The sequence below is a fragment of the Manacus candei genome, unplaced genomic scaffold (genome assembly GCF_025592945.1).
Source record: "Manacus candei isolate 608988 ecotype Guabito, Panama unplaced genomic scaffold, ASM2559294v1 h1tg000011l, whole genome shotgun sequence".
NCBI lineage: Eukaryota > Metazoa > Chordata > Aves > Passeriformes > Pipridae > Manacus > Manacus candei.
The window spans coordinates 26959510-26984433 of record NW_026138059.1 but is presented as its reverse complement, the minus strand read 5'-3'; the positions used below and the strand labels follow the sequence as shown (position 1 = coordinate 26984433).

The following is a 24924-nucleotide window of genomic DNA, read 5'->3' as shown; positions in this document are numbered from 1 at the left end:
TTCTGAACCAGGAAGCCATCTGAACTATTACAGCAATGATGCCAGAGGGATGTGAGTCAGGTGACTGGTGTGACTCTTCTTGTTCCTCAGGAAAGGAAAAAAAAGGTGAAAAACGTGTACCTTTATTTTGACTTCACACCGTGGAACATCTTGCACACCAACTCTGCACCAATGGTCCAGACTGGGCACTCGCTTGGGCAGCTAAAGCAATCCAGGAACTTCTTTCCATGTTCTCTTTCTTCCATTTCTGAAATAATGTTAATTAGAAAGGCAGCTGGCAAAGCTGCCCATTTTCTGAGATGGTTGCCTTAGAACTAAGCTTGAAGAACAGACAGTAATTGCTTTCCTGAGAAGCACCATGCCTCCCTGCAATTGCTACAGGGCATTGGTTACACAATGCCATGCTTGTTTTTATCAGTGAGGAGGAGGTGCACTTGTTGAATCCAGACATACAAGGTCTGAATTCACATAAAGGATTTTAAAAGCTGAGACTGTATTAGTCACTGATGAGCACAGTAATGATTTCTCTTCCAAGTGAGTCATATCTGTTCCTACTGACAATATAGGCATATTAATATTAGATTCCTTAATTCCATAAAAGTTTAATTCTCCAGCCAACTGTCTGTATTGAAAGTGTAGCATTATAAATTAGGCAAACCACTTTACATTTTGTGAATTGGTAAAAGCAGGGTGTGATTGCTTGGTACAAAGAACTACTGTATTATCATAAGTTTTTGTGATCTCAAACCATCTCTAGAATAAATAATTTGTAGCTGAGTTTATGAGACAGCCTACAAAGCATACAAACCCTACTCTGAACTGACTTCAGGTAATCACTAAACATAGTATGCACTGTTGAAATGTACCTTACTTCATACAATTATATGACCTGCACAAATAAATAAATGTTCAGTGTCATATTAACTAGCATAATTCCTGAGATCTGCAAGAATACTTGTGCAAATACTGAAACCCTGTGTCACACAGGTGTCCTGCCTCCCAGAGAAAGGGGAGGTTTTGAGATTAACTCCCTCTTCTTAGTGTCCATCCCCCCAACTCCACATGTGGACCTTTGTGATTCCCATTCCTACTGGCTGAGCTCCCTTCTTGGAACTCTGAAGTCAGTTCATCAAGAATCTTACTGTTAAAATAAGAGGTTTGTAACTCTTCTAAACTGAGGGGAAATGCAGAATATATTTCTCTCAGATATAGAGAGCTATATATATCAGATGCAGCTATACATACATATAAAAATACCTAACTAGAGTGATCTGGAACACAGATGACTTAGCTTCAGCTCCCTTTGCAGCTAACTGAAAAGTCCAGGAACATTTAAAGCATGATTTGTTGGACATACAGCTAACATCTATTCCAGACAAGATGAACTTTAGTGTTTAAGCTCCTAGTTCTCTCCATTAGTTATAAAGTAAGCCTCAGGAGATCAGGTCAGTAATGTATATCCATAGTCTGCAAGTGTTCAGCGGAATTCTGCCCAGATGTTTATTCTGATCTGGCCTTTCTTTCACAGTGGAGATGGCTGCAATTGAAGAATTATGCATTTTATCAAATCCTATGATTATCATTAATTTTGAATTTTTTTTTGCAACAGAGGGGCCTATATGCTCCTTTGCTCTGAAGTTAAGTGGGTCTATCAGAGTCTCTGTTTTCATCCAAAGATAACTACAGAGAAGTAAATGAGTAAAACCATCTTCTCAGAAAACAGAAAATTTAAAAAATTAGAAATTATTAGTGATTTATTTTCTGTCAAAGTGAAGCCTTACTTCAATGTAAAACATTTAATAAAACCACACAATTTTTAATATTGTGAGTTATCAAAACTGATGGTTCTTGCTGTGCTGCAACCAATTTGATGAAGTCGTACACAGTCTTTCCGCAAGGATTCAGTGCAGTATTAAATAATAAAATCTTGGTTGCAGCAGTGTTCACACAAACTTTCAGTTTCTATGTGCTTCAGCTGAGCATGTTTATTTTTTCACCAAGTTAGATCATATGACAGGATACACAAGCTACATGAAGTGCTGCGAGCATGCAGGATTTGACTGCAATTTTGCTGCTATATTTGGCATTTGGTTTTTAAAACCCACAAGTTCTAGCACAAAATGGCTTCTTCCTGCAAAAGCCAAAACAAAAGGCAGATGAAAACACAAATCCAAAGGGCATTTTTAAAACAGAGGCAGGAAGAGGAGGGAGGCTGCTGCTTCTTGACTGCCAACACTGACTGTGCAAGAGCTCTGCAGGGCCTGCTCCTCGTCTGTCCCAAGCAGCTGCTGACATGTGGGGCTGGGAATTAATCCCCAGATCTCTACCTGTATGCCGAGTACCTCTCAGGAATCAGCAGCTTCATCTGGCAGCATTCATGTCCTGCAGCTCTGACTTTTAACTAACAGTACATCTGAGAATGAAAGCAGACTTGTACTGCTAGCTCTGCACAATATCTCATGGTGATTGCCCCAGTGCCCAGCCAGGCCACACTGTAGCTTACTTAAATGGGGAAAATGCACACCTCCTCCCAGTGAATTTCTGTTGCTTTAAGTCTATTCAGCTTATTTTCAATATTGCTTAGCTGTCATGCAGTTACAGTGACTATATATCCTTTCCAGTTAAAAGCCCAAGTTTCATGTTAACTGCAGATGCTTCCTCCTTAAACTATATAAAATGACACTGTAAGGGCAGCCAGGGTCAAAGGCCAGAGCCCAGAAGGCAAAGCTGAACTCCACACTGCGCTTAAGAATTTCATAATAACCATCACTTTATATTTTTCATGTTATAATACCACTTCAAAAATTATCTTCTACCAAAATGGATTCCAGAACTTTTTACATGTAAACCCAGATTTCTGAATGCAAAATACTGCTCTCCTACTTTAGGGAAGGGCATGATTTAGTGACAGATGGACCCAGAGCCCCTCTCCTGCAGCACATCAAGATGGTTCTGGGAAACTAGGAAAGATAGGACATATCTGCCAAGAAGGACCAAAATAGTTTGTGAACCCAGTGCCTGCAGCTCATCATCTCTAGTGGTCAGATCAGCCATCATGAGCTAGAAATGCTGAGATGTCATAAAGAATTGTTGGCCATGAAATGTACCCTGTAGGGAACCTCAATGTCTGACATCATCCCTTCCCTTCTCCTATACATTAATGATGCTATACGTTATTGACGCTTTTTATTATTCATAATGCTTTGCCCTGTAGAAAGGACAATCACTTTGCCCCTTCAAAAATTTTGCTAGTTGTTAAGGTGGAGTAAAGTTGCTTTCTTTACTTAAATCACTGTGCAACAGAACAGGAAAGGGAAGAGTAATGCCTTGTTTTGAAATTCTGAGAACATGAAGAGGTGAAAAAAATGTGCCTGCTCAAATGTTTTTGTTTACAACTCTTTTCCACTCTGTTCAATCACAGAGGGAAAGAGAAAAAGAAAACTAAGACATCAAAACATGAAAAAAATTAATTTTTAATCACTATAAAAGTAACAGATGAAATTAAGGACAATTCATTTCATAAATGAAATTAAGGGCAATACGAGCTATTTTCAAAGCTAGCATAAGCTTTGAAAACAAGCATGTAAGAGCTTTGACAGGTTTCTTATTTACAGCTTGTGCGGAATCAAAGGCAAACTGAGACTGCTGATATTCTGACCACTTTAGATATTTTCTTAGCTATAAATTCTTAACGGTGCTATCCAAGTGTGCAGTGCCTGTCCTGTAACCAAGTGACAGAGAAGTCAAGTTGTAGAGGCAAACAAATATCCCTCTGCGACTGTGGCATGGAAAAAGGTGGCAATCAAGTTAAGCTCTTGCTGATAGTTCTTGCCTAAGCTAACAATCATTGCCGTATGATACCGTTTCAGTCTTTCACGATCCTGAAAACCAACAAACAAGATGCTGCTAAGTCTTACAGTACAGTTAAGTCTTTTGGGCTGAGGTGCGCGCTGGGTCTGTGGGGTCTTGGAAGCCCCTTTTCTAAACTCCCAGTTTTCAAACCCATGGTTTTCAAACCATGAAGTCCCGAGCACCTCATCCCATCATCTCTGTGGGTGGAGGCTGAGACGAGCCGGGCACGCAGACGGGGCATTTTCTCTCCTGCAGCCCCCACAGCACCGCCTCAGCCCGGGTACCGCACCACCCATCCCCTGCCGGCTGCAGTTCCGGGGCCGGGCCCGGGGCGGTGCCGGCCGGCAGGTGCCTCCCCCCGCGGTCCTGGCGGGGCTGTCGCCGCCGCTGCCACGTCAGGGGAGTTTCCCAAGGCGAGGCGGGCGGGGCTGGGCCCGGCCTTCCTCCTCCCCCGGCCGCCGGAGCCGCCGCGGAGGCAGCGAGCGGTGCCCGCTGCCATGGAGGCCCGGTACAACCTCAAGAGCCCGGGTAGGCGGCGGGGCCGGGCGGGGGCGGCGGCGGGGCCTGACGGGCTGCCCGGGCCGATGCGGCCGGGTCGCGGGGGGCTCGGGGGCCGCAGCCGGGGCCAAGGCCGTGGCGGGGAGGAGAGACGGGGATCACGGCGTCGGGGAGGGACGGGGCCGCGGCCGCGGCGGTGCCGCCGTGGTGGTTCCGCCGGGGAGCGGCGGCGTTCAGGCGGAGGCCGGCCGGGTCCGTTCTCCTTCGCAGTGCGATGGCGCTGGAACCGCCCTCCGAGCTTAATTCGGTTCAAAACACGCCAGCTGCCAGGTCTCTGTGTGTGCCCACGCGTTTTTTTGCTGGTTCCTGGAAACGTACCTTTGAACCCTTTGTCAAAGGTAAATGGCTGTGTGTGCCCTGCTCCTCTGGCATCGCCTCCTGTCCAAGCAGGTGCCTGTGAGGGGACGGATTGGCAAGGGTCACTTAGCCTGGGTGGCGTCAGGTTGTTTCGTTGAAGTGTTGCTATACAGGCTGTGTTTACTTATGTGTGTGTGTTTGTTCACATGTTTGACTTAACATGTTTCCATGTTAAAATTCATACCTACAACTCCTAAGCTTTCTTTTGAATCCTTAAAGTGAGAGAGGTGCCTCAAGAGATGTGGGCGATGCCAGGAGAAATACTACTGGAAGAGAAGGTTTTGCTTCCCAGGAAAGGGAATGGAGGGCAGGTCGTGTCCCTCCTGTATGGCTGTGTTGGATCAGTGGCCCCTGACCAGCTGTGCTCGGGCTTCCCCCCCTGGGAGCTGCTTGCACAGCTGGAGGGCTGACGCTGCTGGAGCAAAACCTCTCCCACAGCTTGTAAAGTCAAGTTGGGTTTGTATGTCAGTCGCTGTCTTGCCCTTGCTTTCCCCATATCTGGCTTTGAGAATTAAGCATTATCAGCTTCGAAGAGTGGCTTTATTCCTTAATAATACCATCCTGTATGGGAGCATGGAAGGTGGGGAGAAACTGAATGCTATGATGACTTGTACCATACATATGTCAATGACAAGCTTGTTTACAAACATACTTCATGTGGATGATATATCTGTTGCTAAATTATGTTCCTTACCCTCACACCCAAGTTGCATAACTGAGAGATAAGAAGGGTCACTAAGCAAATAATGAACTTGTATAAGTTTAAAATACCAGGAAGGAATACTTTTCTTTTTTTAGGGTGATGTGCTGGATATGTGGCATATGTGAATTTAGAAGGCCACACAAACATGCTCACTAGGTGTGGTTTGCCACGTCATTGAAAACAGTGCTGGTGTGCTGTGTGATGAGCCCCTGAGATCTGGGTGGAGAGGACAAATATTTGTGGTTTAATTTAGAAATATTCCTCTCTGTTGTTGCTAGTTTCCCTTAATTTCAAGAGAAAACTACCTTTAGCGGACTTGATTTTCAGCACCCGTGCTGTTCCATAGGAAAATGAATGTAGAGTATTCTGACATTAAGATGGTTTCAGTTAATGTAAATGCACTGAAAATACATGAAAAAATCCACCATATTTCCTATTTCAAGTGGTTGTGTCATCTGTGGACTAACAGGATTATTTTGATACCTGAGCCCTCTAAGGCTTTAGAACTAGTAGCTGTCCTTGTGCCTGTTGTTGTTGCCTTGACTTGAATAGAGGAAGACCCAAGCTGGTAACCTTTAGGTCAGCTTTAGGGATTTGGAATGTGCTATCTTGAGACAGAGTGGAAAAAGTAATAATTTTGTACCTGTACAAGAGGCTTCTCCTGTTGAAATCTGCTTTTGAACTTGAGCAAAACTGTTTCCAAATGGTGACTTCTGTCTGCTCCGTAGTTTTAAAGAGGGCAAATACTACTTACCATTTTAGTATAAGTTGTTTTAATGATTATAGTAGGCTTTTGCTGAAATATCATAGAGGAAAACAGATTTCAAATAGGAAAATTTTGTTAAAATAAACTTGTGCTTTTATTGATCTTCATTTTTAAACCAAAATCTGCTGTAGAGCTGTGTCAGGAATTGAAGTTCATCTGTGGTTATATATGGATCCCTCTTCTGTGAGGGGCTATGCTAGACCAGATTGATGAGTGGGGATCAATTTGCCTCTCTAGTGCCGTGCTTTTTGTGTGCTTTCAAGCAGATCACCTAAAGTGCAATATTGCTGCACAGCTTTGTCGTGCTGCTGATTGCTCCTAGGCAGCGTGTTCGTCTTCTTCCTTATCCTGGTTTCTATGGCTGTGAGTTCATCCTGACATATCTAAAAGATGGTAACTCTCCATAATGCAAAGCAGGTTGTTCTCCTTCACACCGTGTCTCTGTCGATGAGAGGCAGCACAGCTGGTGCTCTGGCAGGTCTCGGTTTGCCATAGGTACAGCCCGTGGCCACTGCAGGTCTGGGCATGGCCAAGCTGCTGCTGGCTCCTGTCAGTTACCCTTTATAAGGGCAAGAAGCTATGGGGACATTCACCTGACCCTGTCTTCTTGCACTGCCTATGAACTTAAATTTCCTTTTTTATTTCTTCCCCAAAAGGCCATTAATTTTGGAAGGGAAGAAATTTCACACTCTGCACTTCAAACTTCTTTGTATTGCTGCAATAAAGCAAAGCCTTGTAAGCTGTTGCTTCATATTTTTGTGTGTATTTTTGGCACTTGTAAAAGGGCAAGCTATTTTTTGTCTTAGGATTTCAAAATGAATTAGTCAATGTATATCAGCCTGCTGCCATATGGTTGATAAACCTCTTGCATCAATATTAAAGCTCAGCTGACTAAAGCACAGACTTCATCCTCTTCATGCTTCAGGAACATCCCTATTTTCTGAAATTTATAAGACAGCTACTTGGAATAATCTCTTTACTTTTTTTTTTTCCCCAAGAGCTGTGACCCTTAGCCTGCTGCAAGATCAGACACCAAATCTTGTAGTCACTGTTTCTGTAGTGACAGTCTCTCTCTTTCACATAGGCTGTTACCAGGCGTCTGAGCAGGTATTAGCACAGACACTTGAAGAATTATGAACAGCTACTTACAGTGCTTCACACAGAGCCCACAAACAACAGTGCTTTTTTATTTTGTTGTGGACAGAGTTGGTTTTGTTTTCAGCAGACCACCTCATCGAGAATTTGATTAGGGAGAGCACTGGAGGCCTGGGGAGAGCACTTGGAGAGAGGCGTGGCACGTATATCCCGCCTTTGTTGCCCAGTGCTTTGGGATCTTGGACATACAGGAAGCATAACAATGCTGAGATTGTGATCCTCTTAGCTGTCATCTTCAATGCATTTGCTGCTGCTTCTTCAAACTATAATTCTTTCTCCACTCTGTACTTTGTACGCTGTTCCTTGCCAACAAGCATATGTCTGTTCTTTGTTAATAGAACAGAGTCGATAGGAAACAGCCAGTAGCTACTGAGCTGCTTAGTACCTTCCGTGTATGAAATAAGGATAGATTGTGTAAAAATAAAAAGTTGAACAGATGTTAAAAATTTATTAAGACTGAAGACATTGTTTGATCTGTGCGTGTTCAACAAGCACTTTACATTTGGTAAGTTTTACCTCCCGTTGTGTTGACTGAACAATTGTTTTGAATTGTAAATACAAGAAGAGTACTGTACTTCCTGCTGCCCTGAGGGAGATGAGGGCTAAAGGTTGATTGTTTCTGAGGGTGAGAAGAAAGCAAGATGAGACTAATTAAAAGCATTCTTTTTTTTATAGTTGTTAAACTTTGTATGAGTACAGAAGGTTTGTGGGTCTTGTGAAAGAATGTACGTGAAACTGTGAAGATGTAAAACAGCTATTTAGGGTCTTGAGAAAGGGAATATCTGAGACCCTAATGATGGAAAGCAGCTGGCGTTCTTGGCAAATGGCATTTCTATTTGTTTGGTAGCAGAAGTCAAAGGAACTGCCAAACCAGAAGTCCCATTTTTGGCTGGGATAGATTTCATTTTTTTTCCCTAGTAGCTGGTTCGGTGCTGTGGTTTGGATTTAGTGTGAGAATAATATTGATAACACACTGGTGTTTTGGTTGTGGCTAAGTGGTGCTTACACTTTTCTGTGTCATGTGCTCTGCCAGTAAGGAGGGACACAAGAAGTCAGGGAGCAAGGGCAGGACAGCTGACCCAAACTGTCCAAAGAGATATTCCATACCACAGAACGTCATGCCCAGTGTATAAGTTGGGAGGGACCAATTGCTGCTGGGGACGTGCTGGGCATTGGTTAGTGGGTGGTGAGCATCCCTTGTTTTCCTGGGATTTTATTTCTCTGTCTCTCTCTTTTTCATTACCATAATTATAATTAATTTTGTTATTATCATTATTATTATTATATTTTATTTTATTTCATTTATTAAACTGTTCTTATCTCAACCCAGAAGTTTTACTTTTCCCTCCCCCCCATACTCCTCCCACCAGGGTGTAGCACTGGGAGGAAGTGGTCTTTAGTTGCCGGCTGGGCTTAAACCAAGACACCAAATCTGAAAATAAAAGCAATTTTGTGACCTGTGGCTGCCCCAGACAGTTGTTACAATTCTGCAGTTATACATTTCAGGTTTGTAAGGACAATTGTTTTGTCTTGTTGCATGAGATCGGCATAAAATGAAAACCTGACTGATAGAGAAGATCACAGAAGCAGTGATGTTCAATGATGAACCACTTAATTGTCTTAATTTGTTTTCATTTGGACAGAGGAGTGTGATTTCTTTAGTACGAAGAATTGTGTTCCATACTTTATGATATTTAGAATAATGATGTTGAAACTGTAGGAGATTTTGGTAGAGATGACTTTAAAATGGTGATGCTGTTCACCATTTTAAGGAGACCAAGACTGAAATTTTAACTCTTCTTCGTTTTGCTCATTCCTCTGGTACTGAAGGATGTAGGTTTGATGAGGTGGCCAGTGGCAGTATGGGAAGGATTGTTGGCATTATGGGTTACTTCTTCTACTGCTGGCTTTCTGGTTCCAGAAGATTGAAAAATCTGTAAATATCTGTAAATCTTTGCTTGGTTGCTGAGTTATCAGAGCAAAGATATATGCAGTCCACTGTCCCATCATAGACAGAGGTGGTAGGGAATATTTCGTAAAAGAGTTTTAAAGAAAGAAAATATGTAGTATATTCTCCTCATCAGCAGTTTAAAGGACTTGCCCAAGTGGAAGTTTCATCTGTCTTCCAGGGATTTTATTTTGGATGGGTGCGACTGGGACATTTATTTGTTTGGGCCTTTTTTAATAAAGATCAGGTATCTGGATCCTTACGAAACTTTAATTGTAGTCTTGATTAAAAAATAAGTGTCTACAAACTGATATGCAAATTTTTATGAAAATATAGCCACAATTTTGTGAAATGATATACAAAAATGTCTACAGGAACTGAAAAATCTATTTAAAGACAAATGTGAACTTGGAAGGGTTAAGATGGGGGCAAAATGAATAAACAGAAGGAATGCAGGGGTAGAGAAGAGCACTAGTGATGTGGAGCTCACTTGAAAATGTGGTAACTCGGATTTATTTCAAGAGTAGATACCCCTTAACACTATTCTCCAGAAAGATTGTAATTGGTATTTCAGAGTACTTATCTCAAGCCCCCCTTTTTCCTCTTCTGTTGTTTTTAGTTCAGTAGTGATCACACATCATTCACAGGTTCTGAGCTGTCCAGGGGAATCGCGTCCACAAGGAGTGGTTGATACAAAGTGACCCAGTGACACTGTGCGGGTTGCTGTGATGAACCTGTTAGAGTCACTGCATGTTTAGATTTAATAAACTGCCCTCTAGAGTTCAACACTACTTGAAAAGATACCACACTCCATATCAAAGAGCTGTTGTAAAAGTATTTCATAACTCTCCAGTCTGTTGTGACTCTTCTCTTGCATGCTTTAGTGACCACATCAATTAGGGTGATTTTTTTTTTTGGATTTGGAATGTCAAAGCTCATCAAGTGTTGTCACCTTACAGGAATTTCTATGTACTTTACAAAACCTAATCCTTACTTTATTTTTTAATGGACTTATCCAGTCTTTGGGCAGGTGAACTATTGACTATTATTCACTGTTATTTTTCTCCTTACATGAAATTTAAAGATATCTTTAGTAAATGGGGTTTTATTTTGAATGCCAGTAGAGGCAGTTTGTGTTAATGGGTTTCTGGGTGCTTTGGGCTGCTGGGAGGACTGGTGGTGGTGATTCAGCAGGTGACTCTCAGCACAGTGAGCTCTGAAGTCATTTGGTGGTTACACCAGCCATGGGTCAGGCAGTCTTAGCTCAGAGGTCAGATATGGAATGGAGGGGGAGGAAACACTGTTTTGTGATTTTAATTCTTCTAAAATTACTGTCTAATATTTTTCCTAATTGTACATAGTAACATCATTAATAGACAAACACATAATACTGATAGCTTGTATTTTACTAATAGCTTAAGTGAACTGAGAAGTTATAAAAGTTTCTCTGGGATGAAGGGTTTTATAGGAAAACCTGTGTTCAACAAGTAAACTGTGTCCTTACTTATGCTGGTCAGCAGAGCCTTGGGAAAAAAGTACTACTTTTTCTGTATTTCTCCTGTGTAGATGTCTAAATCTTACTTAAAATGAAGAAAAAAATAAAAAAATGGTAGAAAGCATTTGCTGAAGCAGTAAAAGCTGTCAGGTTGTTTTATTCCTTTTTTCCCAGATCAGATAAGTCAGCTTGAAAGATTAAGAGATCTCTAGCTGTATGCCAGCTGTTTTGGGTTCCTTTATTTATTTGTTCATTATGTGTTTTCTTTTTCAAACAGTAGAACTGAAAATTGATAGAATGAAATGGTTCCTGTCCATTTGAGGAAGATCCTGTCATGCACAATCTTTTTTTTTTTTTTTTTTTTAAAAAAAGACATGATATTTTACTGAGAGAACACCACCAGTATTCAAATTACTTTAAGCAGTAATACTGGCATTTGTGAAGACTGATCACTTGAATTTTCTGTATATAGAAGTTTCCCAGCCACAAGGTACAGACTTGGGCACGATAGCAGAAGTACCTGAATGTGACCTCAAGAAATATCCAAGCGAAACAGTTGTGGGAACAGAAGTTTCAGGATAGCTTGAAGTAAACAACAATAAAAGTGAGATTTGACAGGAAACAGTTTTTGTTAGAAATAAATCTACAAATCGGACATGCATGCATTGTGCAAATTTTGCTCATTAATTATTCCACCACTGCTCAATCCTAAAGCAAGCTGGTGGCTTTAAATTCGGTTCTCAGAATTTAATATCCATGTTTTGCTTTTTGGAAAAATTTGTTAAGTTTAGTGTAATACAATAGGCAGATTGTCAGGCAGAGCCTCTGACCCATAGCACCCACTCTTTCTTTCCTTCCCTTCCCAGAGCAGTAGAGAGCTCCCACACTTCCTGCTGAGTAGGAGCTCCCATTTTTCCCTAGTGTTAGTCCAGGCACTAAATTTCCTGAAGACTTAATTTTGATGAACATTATAATAAAGTGTTGCTGAGTGTACCTGTGAAAGCATGACTACTTCTCATGCTGATGGTCATGCCACATTAAAAAATGACTATTTTGTCTCTAAAACCCATCTTTTACAAACTGAATGTCTTGATTTTAATTTTTTTTTTGGCTATATTAGTGATACTCTTTGACTTTATTGACAGTTTGCAGTTTTTTATTTTGAATGGGCCCAAACCATTCTCATTTTTCGGAATTGCCATTGCCAAGCATTTACTCAGATGATTCAGTGTGACTTTAAGTGAGTTGAAATACCATATTTTGCATCAAAACTCTTTTTAATGATATTTGGATAAGAATGTCATGTACTTGTTGCAGGCAGACTGCGAATTTTGATTGTTTCTTTCATCGAGGTTTTCAGTAGCCAAAGGAGGGACTGTGTTCATGAATATTGCAGCAGTGCTTAAAGAAGAAACAATTTAATGCTTTCTTCACTGGATCACACGTTCTCAGAATGAACCTTTATCGCTCCGGGCTTTTCTTGCATCCTGTCAGTTGACATTTTTCAGCAATATGGAAAGAGAACCACAGAATGTTTTTTGCTGGGAGGGATCTTTAAAGGAGTAGTCCAGCCTTCCTGCTACAGGCAGGGACACCTTCAACTAGATCACAGCTCAAAGCTCCATTCAATTTGACCTTCAGCATTTCCAGGGATGAGGCATCCAGAGCTTCTCTGGGCAACCTGTGCCAGTGCCTCACCACACTCACCAGAGAGAGTTCCTTCCATATGTCCAATCTAAAGCTACTCTCTTTGACGTTAAAATCATTGCTCCGTGTCCTGTCCCAACAGGCTGTGGTAGAAAGTTTCTTTCTTGGAAGCATCTTCTAGGTATTGAAGTGCCACGGTAAGGTCTCCCCAGAGCCTTCTGTTCTCCAGGCTGAACAGCCCCACCTCTCAGCCTTTTTTGTATACATCTGCTTCTTAGAATCATAGAAAAGCTTGGGTTGAAGGGACCTTAAGATCATCTAGTTCCAACCCCCATACTGGGGGCAGGGACACCTTTCATTAGACCAGGTTGCTCAGAGTTCCATCCAACCTGGCCTTTAACATTTCCAGGGATGGGGCATCCTCAGCTTCTCAGGGCAACCTGTTCCACTGCCTTACCACCCTCACAGCAAAGAACTTCCTCATAATATCTAGTCTAAACCTACTCTGAAGCCACTCTCCCTTGTCCTGTCACTACATGCTCTTGTAAAAAGTCCCTCTCCCTCTTTCTTTTAGGCTCCCTTCAGGTACTGGAAGGCTGCAGTTAGGTCACCTGATATATTCTTTAGATATCCTAGGTTGGTTAATACTGAAAACATTTTATAAGCAAATTTGCACTATGATATACAAAAGCTAAATTAGATTTTGCTGTATTTTATGCCCCAGGAGTGGAATAATATTTTTCTCTAGTAGTTGTCCCTCAGTGATCGTGGGTAACTGCACATGGTGCTAATAGGGGAGACTGTATTTCTGTCTTGGTCCCTCTTGGTCTCCGAAATCTCAGTAACAGTTGTCTACCTTGTCCATGACTATTCTGTCTTCATTAGGCTTTGTTATGTATGTTCTCAGTTTTCTCATGGTTACCCTTTTGCTTCACTGGGTGTTCAGTCCTGAATTAGCTCATCCTCATTCTGAAGGCAAATGCCCAGGCTTGTTGGCTGTGAAGCAGTGTTGGGTCTGAAGCTTTTTCTGGTCCAGACTGGTTTTCTTATTCCCTGCTAATGAACTGATAAACCTTAATGAAGATGAAGACAAAGTGTTATTCAGTGGAGCCACAGGATGTGGGGGGTTCTGCAGGGCATTTGATTGACATCTCCCCCTGGCAACTGCATAATTGGGACAAAATTCCACATAGTCTGTTTTCTTTTTGGGTTGTAATAAGTGAAATTATTAAACTTTGAGCTGTTGTTTATAGCTGTTGAGAAGTGTGAAGGAGGAAAAGAGCTTTTCACAGTAGATTAGAATTAAATTTCTCTGTGGGTAGGTTAGAGTAGCTTTCCTCTCATCATCATGAAAGTGAGTAAAGCCCTGGTGTCTGAGCATGCTACAAAGCCTACAGTCATCTGGTGATATGAGGCTTTGTAAATCAAGGAACTGCAGTTCACTTTCACTGTATCTTAATGCTTACACTGTAAGGAAATTTGAGCAGTGTTTCTCCTTCTTTGTAGTTAAATAATTACATGAGTGGCAGGGACACTCGGGGTTTGAATTGAGTGTGGAGGATGGATTAAGGTATCCTGTTCCTATGTCATTGATTAAAGAGGTAACTGGTATTTGCACTTTTTCCTGTATGTAGGAGGGAATAAGAACTTTCTACCTGACCTTATTCATGAGGTGGCATCCTTGAATTTCTTGTCTGCAGTTCTTATGTTCAGTCTGCTCTTCAGTTTGGCTGAGTTTTTTATTAGGCGTTAACATAAGATGCACATTAGGGCACCTGGCAGGACAAGTGATGTAATAGAACTTACTAAAGTTCCAGAAAAAGGAGATGCAGAAGATACAGATGATGCTGATATTTCTGAAGTAGAACATTAGAGAGGGTTACTAATGACTATCCTGAATTTAGGATAGAAAAATACCTGTCTGTCCACACTCGGTAGCAGTTTCAAAGAGCAAAGACCCTGGGTAAATTTTTCTGGCCATGCATGTGCATTTTCAAATCTAATATAAAACTTCATCTCCTCTTACTGTTGATGTGTTGGTTTCTCTCAAATCTTACTGTGACCTCCTTTTGAACAACTAAGGTAGTAGTCATGTGACTGTCATGGGAGGTGTCAGGACAAAGCTGACAGTTGTTTAAAGATTCACATGATGTCCTTTATAATAAAATATTGAGGTTGTTAGCCTTGTACATCTTGTAGTCTGAAACTGTTATTTTTCCTCATGTCTTTGGTGCAATTATTAGTATAAAACTACTTTAGTCCCAGTGTTCAGTGTTGAGAAACTCTGACCATGCAACATATTTTTTATGACTTTATACTTGTATAACTCATTTAAGGTTTATTCATCGTGAGTAGTTTATATTGTGTCTTGAACTATGAACTCTAGTGAAGAAGCTGGTATATGCTGGAAAAGGTTAGTTAGTGGAAAAGAGTGAAATGTTTATGTATTTTTGTATGTGTGCTGGTTTAAAAGTTAACCAGCAGGGGGGATGAACCCAACTCAAAGGAGAGATTATAAGTCAGAATAACAATTTATTAAAATAATACAGTAAGTACAATAATACAAACAAACAATTGGTCTCAACCCACAAAAACCCAAATGTGTAACCCAGTACCCTGGGGCCTGAACAAAGTGGTGTTCCTTGGGCCCTGTTTGAGTCCAAAGTAAAGGGAGAGGGGAAGAACCTGCTGGTGGGAGAGCTGCTGCAGTCTGGCCAGAACTGGTGATCGCAGTCCAGTGGTGGTCTAAGTCTGGTTGAGAGCGATGAGATGCAGCCATCCTCTGGATCCCACGAGTGGGTTCCAAAATGTTCCAAAACTCCAAGATTATATATCCTCCAGTTCGGGCAGGAATGCTTGGTACTCTCCTCAGGGCGGGGAGTTCACAAAGGGTGTGAGGACAGAAACATCTTCCTATCTCACAGGCCTCTTAACACCTAGTTTATAGCCTGAGGAGTCAGGCTCTATGGGCAGAAGGTGCGAATAGTCTATTGACAACAATAGTCTAGTTTCTGGGAAATGACATGGGAGGCTATAGAATACAGTTTTGGGTTACACCCACCATGCTCTATGGGCAGAGGGTGCGAATAGTCTATTGACAACAATAGTCTAGTTTCTGGGAAATGACATGGAAGGCTATAGAATACAGTTTTGGGTTACACCCACCATGATGAACTGATCTCAGCTGTCCTAACTAGGACAGTATGCAATGCATATTAATTTATTTTCTTAATTTCCACTTTCTTTTTTTTCAGCTGTTAAACGTTTGATGAAAGAGGCTGCAGAACTGAAGGATCCTACAGATCATTATCATGCACAGCCTTTGGAGGTTTGTTTCTCTATATGTTTGCAAGAACTTTTAGTTAGGCAGTGTTATTCATATATACTCTAATTATACCTCTCTGTAATGCATAGGTATTGAAAATGTGCATATTTAAATGCTAACAGACCTTTTTTTTTTCTGTGTGGGAAATCAGCATCAGAATTCCACTTCAATGGTACTGTAGTTCCAGGTTGTCAGTGAAAGTGCACAATAATGGGTTTATATCACACCTGAGTAGTTTTATAGCATGGGTATGTTTTTTCCCCCATCTCTTTCCTGAGACTGCATAAATGCATAATATTTAACTTAAACTTTATACACCCAAACCTGATATCTGGCTCAGTTGCTGAGTTGCTCAATGAAACATTTAACCCTAGGTGATCCCTAAGGTTTTGCTCTTTTACATTAAAGAAAAACCCTGGGTACAGTTCTGGATGCATTGTAAGAGACATAGATTTCACTTAAACAGAAGCTTCTAGAAGTCCACCTAGCACCCAATTAAGTTTTTGGGCTGAGAGGACAATGATGTTCTGGTGGTTAGAAGCTTAAACAGAAATCCCTTCTGATTTCACAGGATTAATTAAAAGGACAGTGTTCTATGGTATTCAGCTGGGAGGTTTGATTTAGCTGTTCACAGAAATGCGTAACATGCTTAACTTGCTTACATAATAATGTGTGTTCCTAGGTGCTGTAAAATATACCATACTATCAACTAGTTTTTATCTGTACCCTGTGTTTCCCTTTCCTGTAGTGAAATGTAGGGTTTAATTCATGCTATTATTTGTAACTTACATGAAGGTCTCAACGCGCTTGCAACAAACGTGGTAGAGCCCTTCCCAAATCTTCGTTCGTGAAGCCCAGCTGTGATGATGACATGAAGGTCTTATGTCTGGATTAGAACAGTGACTCGCTGGGAAGAGAACAGTGGCAGATGAAAGGAAATGCTGGAAATGTTGACAGTCACCTCGTGTACTTGAAAAAGTTGTAACTGGGTGGGCAGTCCCAACCCTGGGTTCAGCATTAGTTGAGAGATGTCATTCACTGACAGCAAGCCTCATTTGGACTCCTATCCTAACAGGAGGAGTTGTTTTGCTTGTAAATATTTGGGAAGTTGTGGGCAGCATGGGTTCTCATACATAAAGCCAAACTCAGAACCCTAGAGAAATAATGAGGAGTTATTTGTATGTCCAGTGAAAATAATCTAAATTTCAAAGTGTTCCTCTTGCAGTAAGGCACAGTAGCTGATTCAGGATTGTTAGTGGAGAAGCAAAAGAGGATGTGAATTCTCTGCGATGTGAGTCAAGTCATGTGCATGGAAGGGGCTTTGGGGAGACTGTCATTAATGTTCTTTCTTGGTGTAGGCATCCCCTTGGTTCTCCAGAAATTATTGTTTACTGAGACAAAGATCCAGTTTTCTCTTATCTGACTCAGTTTTCCATCTGTTGGGTAATAAGACTGTTGTCATAATTGATACAACTAGAGTGAGGAGTTTGAATAATCATTTTGAGGGTTTCAGTGAAGTCATTGTGTAAGCAAATTGCTAGAAGGCCTACAATATTTTATGCTTAGGGCTATGTTGGTTCTATTTAACCTTCCATTTGATTTTTGGCTTCATTTCTTTAGCCTATCCTTGTTCAAGACAATGGCATGTAGTTGTCTATTTCTGTGACAAACTCTTCTTTTTTTTCTTCTTCCATTGATGGGGACATTTTAGGATAATCTTTTTGAATGGCACTTCACTGTTAGAGGCCCTCCAGATTCAGATTTTGATGGAGGGATTTATCATGGGCGAATAGTGCTACCACCTGAATATCCCATGAAACCACCCAGCATTATTCTGCTGACGGTAAGTAAGCAAGCTTACTAGTTTTTCTTTTTTATGTCATCAATTTAACCATAGGTGTCAGAGAGAGAGAGATTCTTGGCATGTAACATAACGTTATTTTTGTAGGAAAGGTGACATAGTACAGTTCATGCTGTCAGTTGAAGTCCAGAAGTCTTCCAAGGTGGCTTTGGTAATCTGTAATTGCTTGAAGCTTTGCACCTAATAAATGGAAACTTCTTCTCCAGGAGAAATCATGTTGCTGATGTGATTGTCTAACCTTCTGTACTCTCCATGGGCCCTTTTGGTTTCTATTGGAAACATTACTCACATGTAGGAAGACAGACCTGTAGTTTGAGGCAAAGGCCCTCCTCCGTGCACAGTTTTGTAGAAGGTTTTCTTCATGCATTAATAGAGTCAGATGACAGAATTCTTTGTTCAGAAAGTTGAATGCCAATTTTGTGAGGTTGGTAGTAATAGAACTATCATTTATTGTTAGCATATAGAATTTTTTTATTACAATTTTTACAACTTGTACCAAACCCCAAGATTTAACTTCCAGCATATTTTATTATATCCTTCCTCTTCTTTTGAAGGCCAATGGGAGGTTTGAAGTGGGGAAGAAAATTTGTTTAAGCATCTCAGGGCATCATCCTGAAACGTGGCAGCCTTCATGGAGTAGTAAGTAACAATTATTTGGAAAATGATACCCCCCATCAAGCAACTGATCTTTAAACTAAAAAAAAATCTCACAAAGAATGTGCATAGAGGGAAAGGACACATTTTGAGGCATAAAAGTATGGGAGAATTTGAGAAATGTAAGGTCTTGAAAGAGTGACATAGGAGGATTTGGGGATGGTATTAAATAAAAGCAGGGTGAAAAGGTTGAGAAACTGAGGGGCCATGGTGAGCTCTCCTTTTTTTTGATGCACAAGCATTAAGAATTTTCAGACTACTTAGCATATTCTTTGTGGGGTTTTTTGTAGTTGTTCTTATGAAAATAAATCCTATTACTTTACCCTGTTTTTGTGTAATCACTAAAACAGCTTGAATATTAATTGAGGGGAGTTTTTAATTTTAATGCTGTAGTTCTGAACACTCATGAGGAAAGACATTATGGTCTGAGTTGAGAATAACTACCTTTATTTTTTTAAGTATTATCACAGAAATTGAGAGTTTGCACAATTAAACCAAAGTGGTATTTTTGTGTTTATATAATTTTAGTTTTGCTAAGTAGAGTGCATCAATTATTTCTTTGTATATCAGTTTCACTTATAAAATATGTTAATAAAATTTTAGGAGTTTTCTAGCACACCACTCTTCAACTTTTGTAGAGTCTCTTATCTTTTTTTAAAGAGTAGAAAATATTGTGTTTCTAAATAGGAGTTACAAATATCCTATTTCTGTGATGTGGTACTTATCTTCACGTGATATTTATTTACCAAATCTACTAGCAAAGTGTCTTGAATTCCTAAAGTTCATGAAGCAAAATGTAAAGCAAAATTCAAGTGTGGATGTTGTCCAAAGAGATGTTTCAGATGACAGTTCGATTACAAGCAGTTGTATTTGAGTTCCTTCCCCAGCATGTTGACATAAAAGGAACAAATTCTGCTGCATAGAAAACCACTGAGCTTGTGTGCACTGAATTGCTGAACTCATGTCTAATAGAAAACACATACAAAAAGAATGCTATGAACATTCTTCCCTCCTTTATTTATATGTTAGTTCTGCCTTACCATTTTATCTTCAGAACCTATTTTTAAAGTCTGGAACTCTAGTATTTATAATGATGCAACATTTTTGTGACAACTTGTGTTTTCTTCTCTGTGTTGGCTGATGGCCTTACCTTTCTTTACAATGTGACATTAAAAAAAATTAAGAAAACCTTGCAGTGTACCAAAAAAACCCCAGTGCTGCTTGTGTGAAATTCACACTGCTCCTTTGGACATAATGAAGTTTTGCAGTCAGAACTGCAACTTTTCTGAGTTTAGAATGAGGTGACATAAGAGTTGTTTCTGCCACCTTGTTTTTAACTCTGTTTTCCCATTTTAGTAAGAACAGCTTTACTGGCCATTATTGGATTTATGCCAACCAAAGGTGAAGGAGCGATAGGATCTCTAGATTACACACCAGAAGAAAGAAGAGCTCTTGCAAAGAAGTAAGCACTAAGCTTGTTCCTATAGGTACCTATATATGCACTCACTTTTGGGGTAACACACTGAGTAGAAAGTAAGCCACTTCAGTCTATTCTTTTACATTTATTCCAAGTATAAAACAAGTTCAATGCCTTGTATATGTAGTGGGGTTTTTTTCTCTGAATATTGTGCAAACTTGGAAGTTAGTCAAACAAAATACAGTGAGAGGGCTGTGTTCCTTCCAGCATTGTGTGGTCATATTAGAGGTTTAACTAAAATTCAGGCTTGGAGCTCTAATTAACACTGTGATACAGCAGTAATTGCAGCATGGAGGGAAAAGGAGTATGATGGAATTGATAGTAAGTGTAACTGGGGGAGAAAACCAAAATAATGATGTATTATTGTGCTTAAGTAAATAATAACAATAATGAAATTATGCCAAAATTCTGAAGCGACTGCTTCTGAATGATCTTCAGGAAATTAACTTAAGATTAGATTTGTGACTATGATGAAATGATTATCTTAGTGGAGAAAGGGAGAGCAGTGGATGTTTATAGGGACTTCAACAAGGCTTTTGACATTCTCTGCCTTACCGTCCTCATTCCTGAGGTACAGCCTAAGTCAGTAAGGACAGTAAGGTGGATTAGGAACTGGCTGAGCTGCCTGGCTCAAAGGATTGTGATAAGCAACATGAAATCCAGCTGCAGCCCGGTGTACTCCAGGGGTCAACACTGGGCCCAGTGCTATTCAGTGTCATTAATGACCTGGACGCTGGGACAGAGTGCACCCTCAGCAAGTTGGCAGGTGATACAAAACTGGGAGGAGTAGCCAATAACACCAGAAGGTTGTGCTGCCACTGGAGGACACTGTGGCTGGAGGAATGTCATCAAAGGTCAACAAAGAAGAGCAGAGTCCTGCCCCTGGGGAGGAATAATACCAGCTGACTAGCTGGAAAAGAACTTGGATGGGGGAGAACCTGTTGGGCAGGTCCTGTTGGGCACCTGACTGATCCTGAGGCAGCAGTGTGCCCTTGCAGCAGAGAAGGGCACAGCAGTATCCTGGCTAATGGTATCCTGGGTTGTATGAGAAAGAGCATTGCCAGCAGGTTGAGGCAAGTGATCCTTCCTCTGTACTCAGCACTGATGAGACATTGAGGATCCTGGGTCCAAGTCAGGTCTGTGACCAGGTCAAGGTGCTACAAAGAAGGACTTTCTGGAGCAAATCCAGTACAGTGGCACAAAGGTGATTGAGGACCTGGGAATATTTCATACAATGAGAGACTAGAAGAGCTGGAAGTGTTCAGACTGGAGAAAAGAAGGTTCAGGGGATCATGTCCATGTGTCCAAATATCTGAAAGGAAGGTGTAAAGAAGGCAGAGCCGGGGTCTCCTCAGTGACATCCAGTAACAGGACAAGAGGCAACAGGCACAAACTGAAACCCACAAAAATCAGTTTGAATGCCATCTTCACAATCTTTATTGTGAAGGTGGCCAAAGCACTAGCACAGGTTGCCTGGAGAGGTGGAGTCTTCTCTCTCTGGGGCTGTTAAAAGTGTGACTGGAAACAGACATAAGCAACATGCTCTACTTGACCTTGCTCTGAGCAAGGAGACTTGCTCAGATAACTCAGTAACTCAGTGTTATCTCCAGAAGACCATCCCAACCTCAGCTACGCAGTATTATCCTAACATGATCTTATACCTATGGGGGTTTTTTTGTTCTTTCCTTTTCTCCCATCTGGGAAGGAGAAGGTACCTGAAAGGCCATATCCCTACCTAAGCATATCCCTACATAAGCAAAGTTACTGAATTCCAAATGGTAACTAGTATGTTATTTTGCAGGCAAATGTGAGTTTATTGCACCTGTACTCTGAGCTGTTGGAAGCTGCAGCTTTTCTGTTAGCATGGCACTGAGTCAAAGCTAATAAACTCTGCTCAAAGGTAGGGTTCGTGGGCTGGCCTTGATACTATGCTATCAAGGTTGTGTGGTTTCTCACAGGCTTGGAGAGCAGCCTGCAGTGTGCCCTATAGACAAATTATATGTGCAAGAGAGGGAGGAAATGCTGTCACAGAAGCTGAAATTCTTGGATTTGAGGTGCAAGTTCCTGGATCCTATATAGTATTTGTAATAATAGTTAGATCTTTATAATTTATAGTTTTAATTTGCTGTAGGTATAAATAATTTTTTAAATTGAAAGAAATTACTAATGAAGTATAAATAATACTAGTAGGTAAGTCAGTTGTTAATACTTTCCTAAATTACATGAGAGAATATGTGTTTGCAGTGTAGATAATTCTCAATGTATTTTTTCAAGACAGTGTTTTGAGGCAGGGGGGAATTACTTCTAACCTACTGGTCTTGCCACCACTTGTCTTTCTGTGGATTGTTTTGCAAGCAGTTTGTTTAAACAAGCACACAAGAACATTATGAGAACATGCTATTCTGAGCTGTGTCATTTGTGGCCAGGTCACAAGACTTCTGTTGTGAAATGTGTGGCACATCTATGAAGACAGCCCTCTTACCACTAACATCCAGAAGCGTGTCAAGCCAGGCGGACAAGGAGGCTAAAGAACTTGCCAGACAAATTAGCTTCAAGGTGAAGTTACTGTTTAAACTTTTATCTCTCTTGTGTAGAATTTTAAAATAATTGGAAAAACTTGTAAATCGCAGAAACCTTCATCAGTTGCTATGTGGCAGCTTCTTTTTTTAGTACAGTCTGAAAGAGAAAAATAAAAGTGGATCTCTTGCAATTTGCCAATTAATAAATTGTGCATCTCAAGCACTGATTGATAGGTTTTAATTTTAGTAGTGAGCACTGCGGTAAAAACTGCCTAACTATGTTGCTTTTAATTCCACATTTTCAGACACTAATAACTTTGTTAAATTCTCCAGAATTAGTCTTATCAGGAAAGTGTTAGGAAAATTTGGGCAAAGCTAACCTAAATTTTTTTCCCTTGTGATTTTTTTCCCCTCCTTTTTGCTTATGGAAGGAATAAAACATATTACTACTGAAAAATGATTGCAAATTCTTTTGAACTACTCTACTACTATCTGAAGATACTGAAAGTTGAACTCTGGTATGGAAGTTGCTGTGACCGAAAAATGTGTTCTCTAGCTTGTGTTTCAGTGAAAGCAAGGTTTGTTTAGACAAATACATTCCTTAGAGAATTGCATGTCTTGCATGCACAGTGTTGTTTCTCACTGGGTTTTCCACTAAACTCTTAAATCAGCCACTAAGGAAGACTGCTGTGCATGATGGCATGGAATTACAGTGAAACATATGATGACAGTGTGGCATTGGTGCAAACACATCCTCACTAAAGTTAGGGATGCTCATATGTCCCCTTTTATCACCAATGTTCTCCTAACACTCTCCTTAGAACTACTTTTACTTTTTTTTTGTGCTATGAAATTAAAGATTACCTTCTACTGAGCATTACTGCCAATTTTGTGGGACCTGCATACTCCTCTGCCATCTTGTTGGCATGGTTGGGTCTGTGTGTAATAACACTTGTGATAAAAACATCTCCAAATATTTTACAAAGATGAGGAGATAGTTTTAGTTTAGGGACAGAGTTTTAAAGTTGAGCTACGTGGAGAAGCAGTTGACTACCTGTTTCTGACTTTTTTACAATATATAAAGGTTAAAAATGTAGGATTGATTTTTACTTAAGAACTGCTAGTCTTCATCAAAGAAATTCTAGAAATATCAAAGCCTTTTTTTTTCTTTTTTTTTTTTTAAGAAAGAACTCTTTACTTACATTTCATATCTTCAGTTTTAAAATGAAAGACTTAGGGACATTGGCCTTTAAAGAATATTGGTGCTTTCCATGTATCCATATACTTAACACCACCTTGTAAGAACAAGCACTTATCAAGGGAAAAATGAACAAAAAGCCTCAAACCTTTTACAATCCATTTTAGCTTTTCTTACAAGATAAATCAGTTTTGTCCTCTGGTTGTGCGTTTCTTCCCTTCTCAAATCAAATTTTAGGGACTGGGTTTTTTAAGCTTCCCGCTTCTCTGCTTTGCTTGACTTTCCTGTTGTTTGTTTGTTTGATGTTAGGCTGAGGTATTCAATTGATGTGTTTGTAGTAAATTAATGGTATGAATCACTAGGAGGGAATACAGAGTTTTTTAATCATTTGGATACGTTCCATGTCAATTTATGGGATAAGATTTAATATCAGGTTGGTGATTGAGTGTATAATTTGAGAGAGTCTCTCTACTGGCAAACATATTAGTAACCTCTGCATTAGCTTCATCCTTCAAAAAGAGATTTCCTGACTTTTTCTAGGGGAGTCTGGGGTTATGAGAAGTTGTTTTATACCAGCTTTAAGCAAAATGGTAACTTTTTTTAAAAGCCCCAGTGTGGTACTGAGATAGGAATATGAAATTCAGGAGGGAAAAAAAAACCCAACACATTTTCTCATTACAGTTTTCTTTTGTGAGCCTCCACCTTTGTTTCTGTCTGCTTTAATAGCAAATTACATTTTTAATCAGCTTTATGTTGACTTACAAATAGTTTTGTTCATAATTTTGTTCATTTTAGGTGCTATATATGATAAATTCCATTTTGTGTAAAAAAACCAACAGGAAAGATAGACGATTAATAGCACTTATAGCATAAGTATCACTGTAAAACAATACATGTGGCCATGTATTTACCTACATGTGGCCATCACAGTAAAATTAATTATCCACTCACCCTCATTATAACGTTCAAATATGTTTGTCATCATGCCTTGGTGTCTTATGTTCCTTCAAGCTTTTCTGGAAGTAGAGGTAAGGGCTGGAATAAAGAGAGACAGGGTGACAAAAAAGATATTTCAGATTTGAGAACTGTCAAGTGTCATTTTTTTGAATGTTAGTCTGACTTTAGTCTAGATAGTAGACTTAGTATTTTCATAAACAAAAGTAAATCAAATGCACATTTTGTAGTGTATGTGCTTTATAGAGATTAACAGTAAAGTAGAGATAAACTCATCTTGGAAAAAGCAGAATTATGAAAAGCAGTGGTCACAGGGTCCCTTCGAGGGAAGGAACTTAGAATTGGATATAGGAAAGAAAAATTTACCCCGAGGGTTGTCAAATGCTGGAGCAGGCTGCCCAGAGAGGCTGTGGAATCTCCAGCTTTGGAGATGTTCAGAATTTGAACATGGACAT

The 24924-nt window shown here is 40.2% G+C and overlaps 1 protein-coding gene across 2 annotated transcripts in view; it reads left to right on the top strand.

The window, feature by feature from the left end:
* The first annotated feature begins 4242 nt into the window (after positions 1-4242).
* Positions 4243-24924, top strand: part of UBE2J1 (ubiquitin conjugating enzyme E2 J1) — a 28475-nt gene continuing 7793 nt past the window's right edge. For both annotated transcript variants that reach the window (XM_051777765.1, XM_051777764.1), the window contains exons 1-6: positions 4243-4380; positions 15736-15809; positions 17518-17649; positions 18222-18306; positions 19678-19783; positions 22225-22354. In XM_051777765.1, coding sequence (XP_051633725.1) covers positions 4350-4380; positions 15736-15809; positions 17518-17649; positions 18222-18306; positions 19678-19783; positions 22225-22354 — 558 coding nt within the window. In that variant the 5' untranslated portion in view covers positions 4243-4349. The remainder of the gene's footprint in view (positions 4381-15735; positions 15810-17517; positions 17650-18221; positions 18307-19677; positions 19784-22224; positions 22355-24924) is intronic.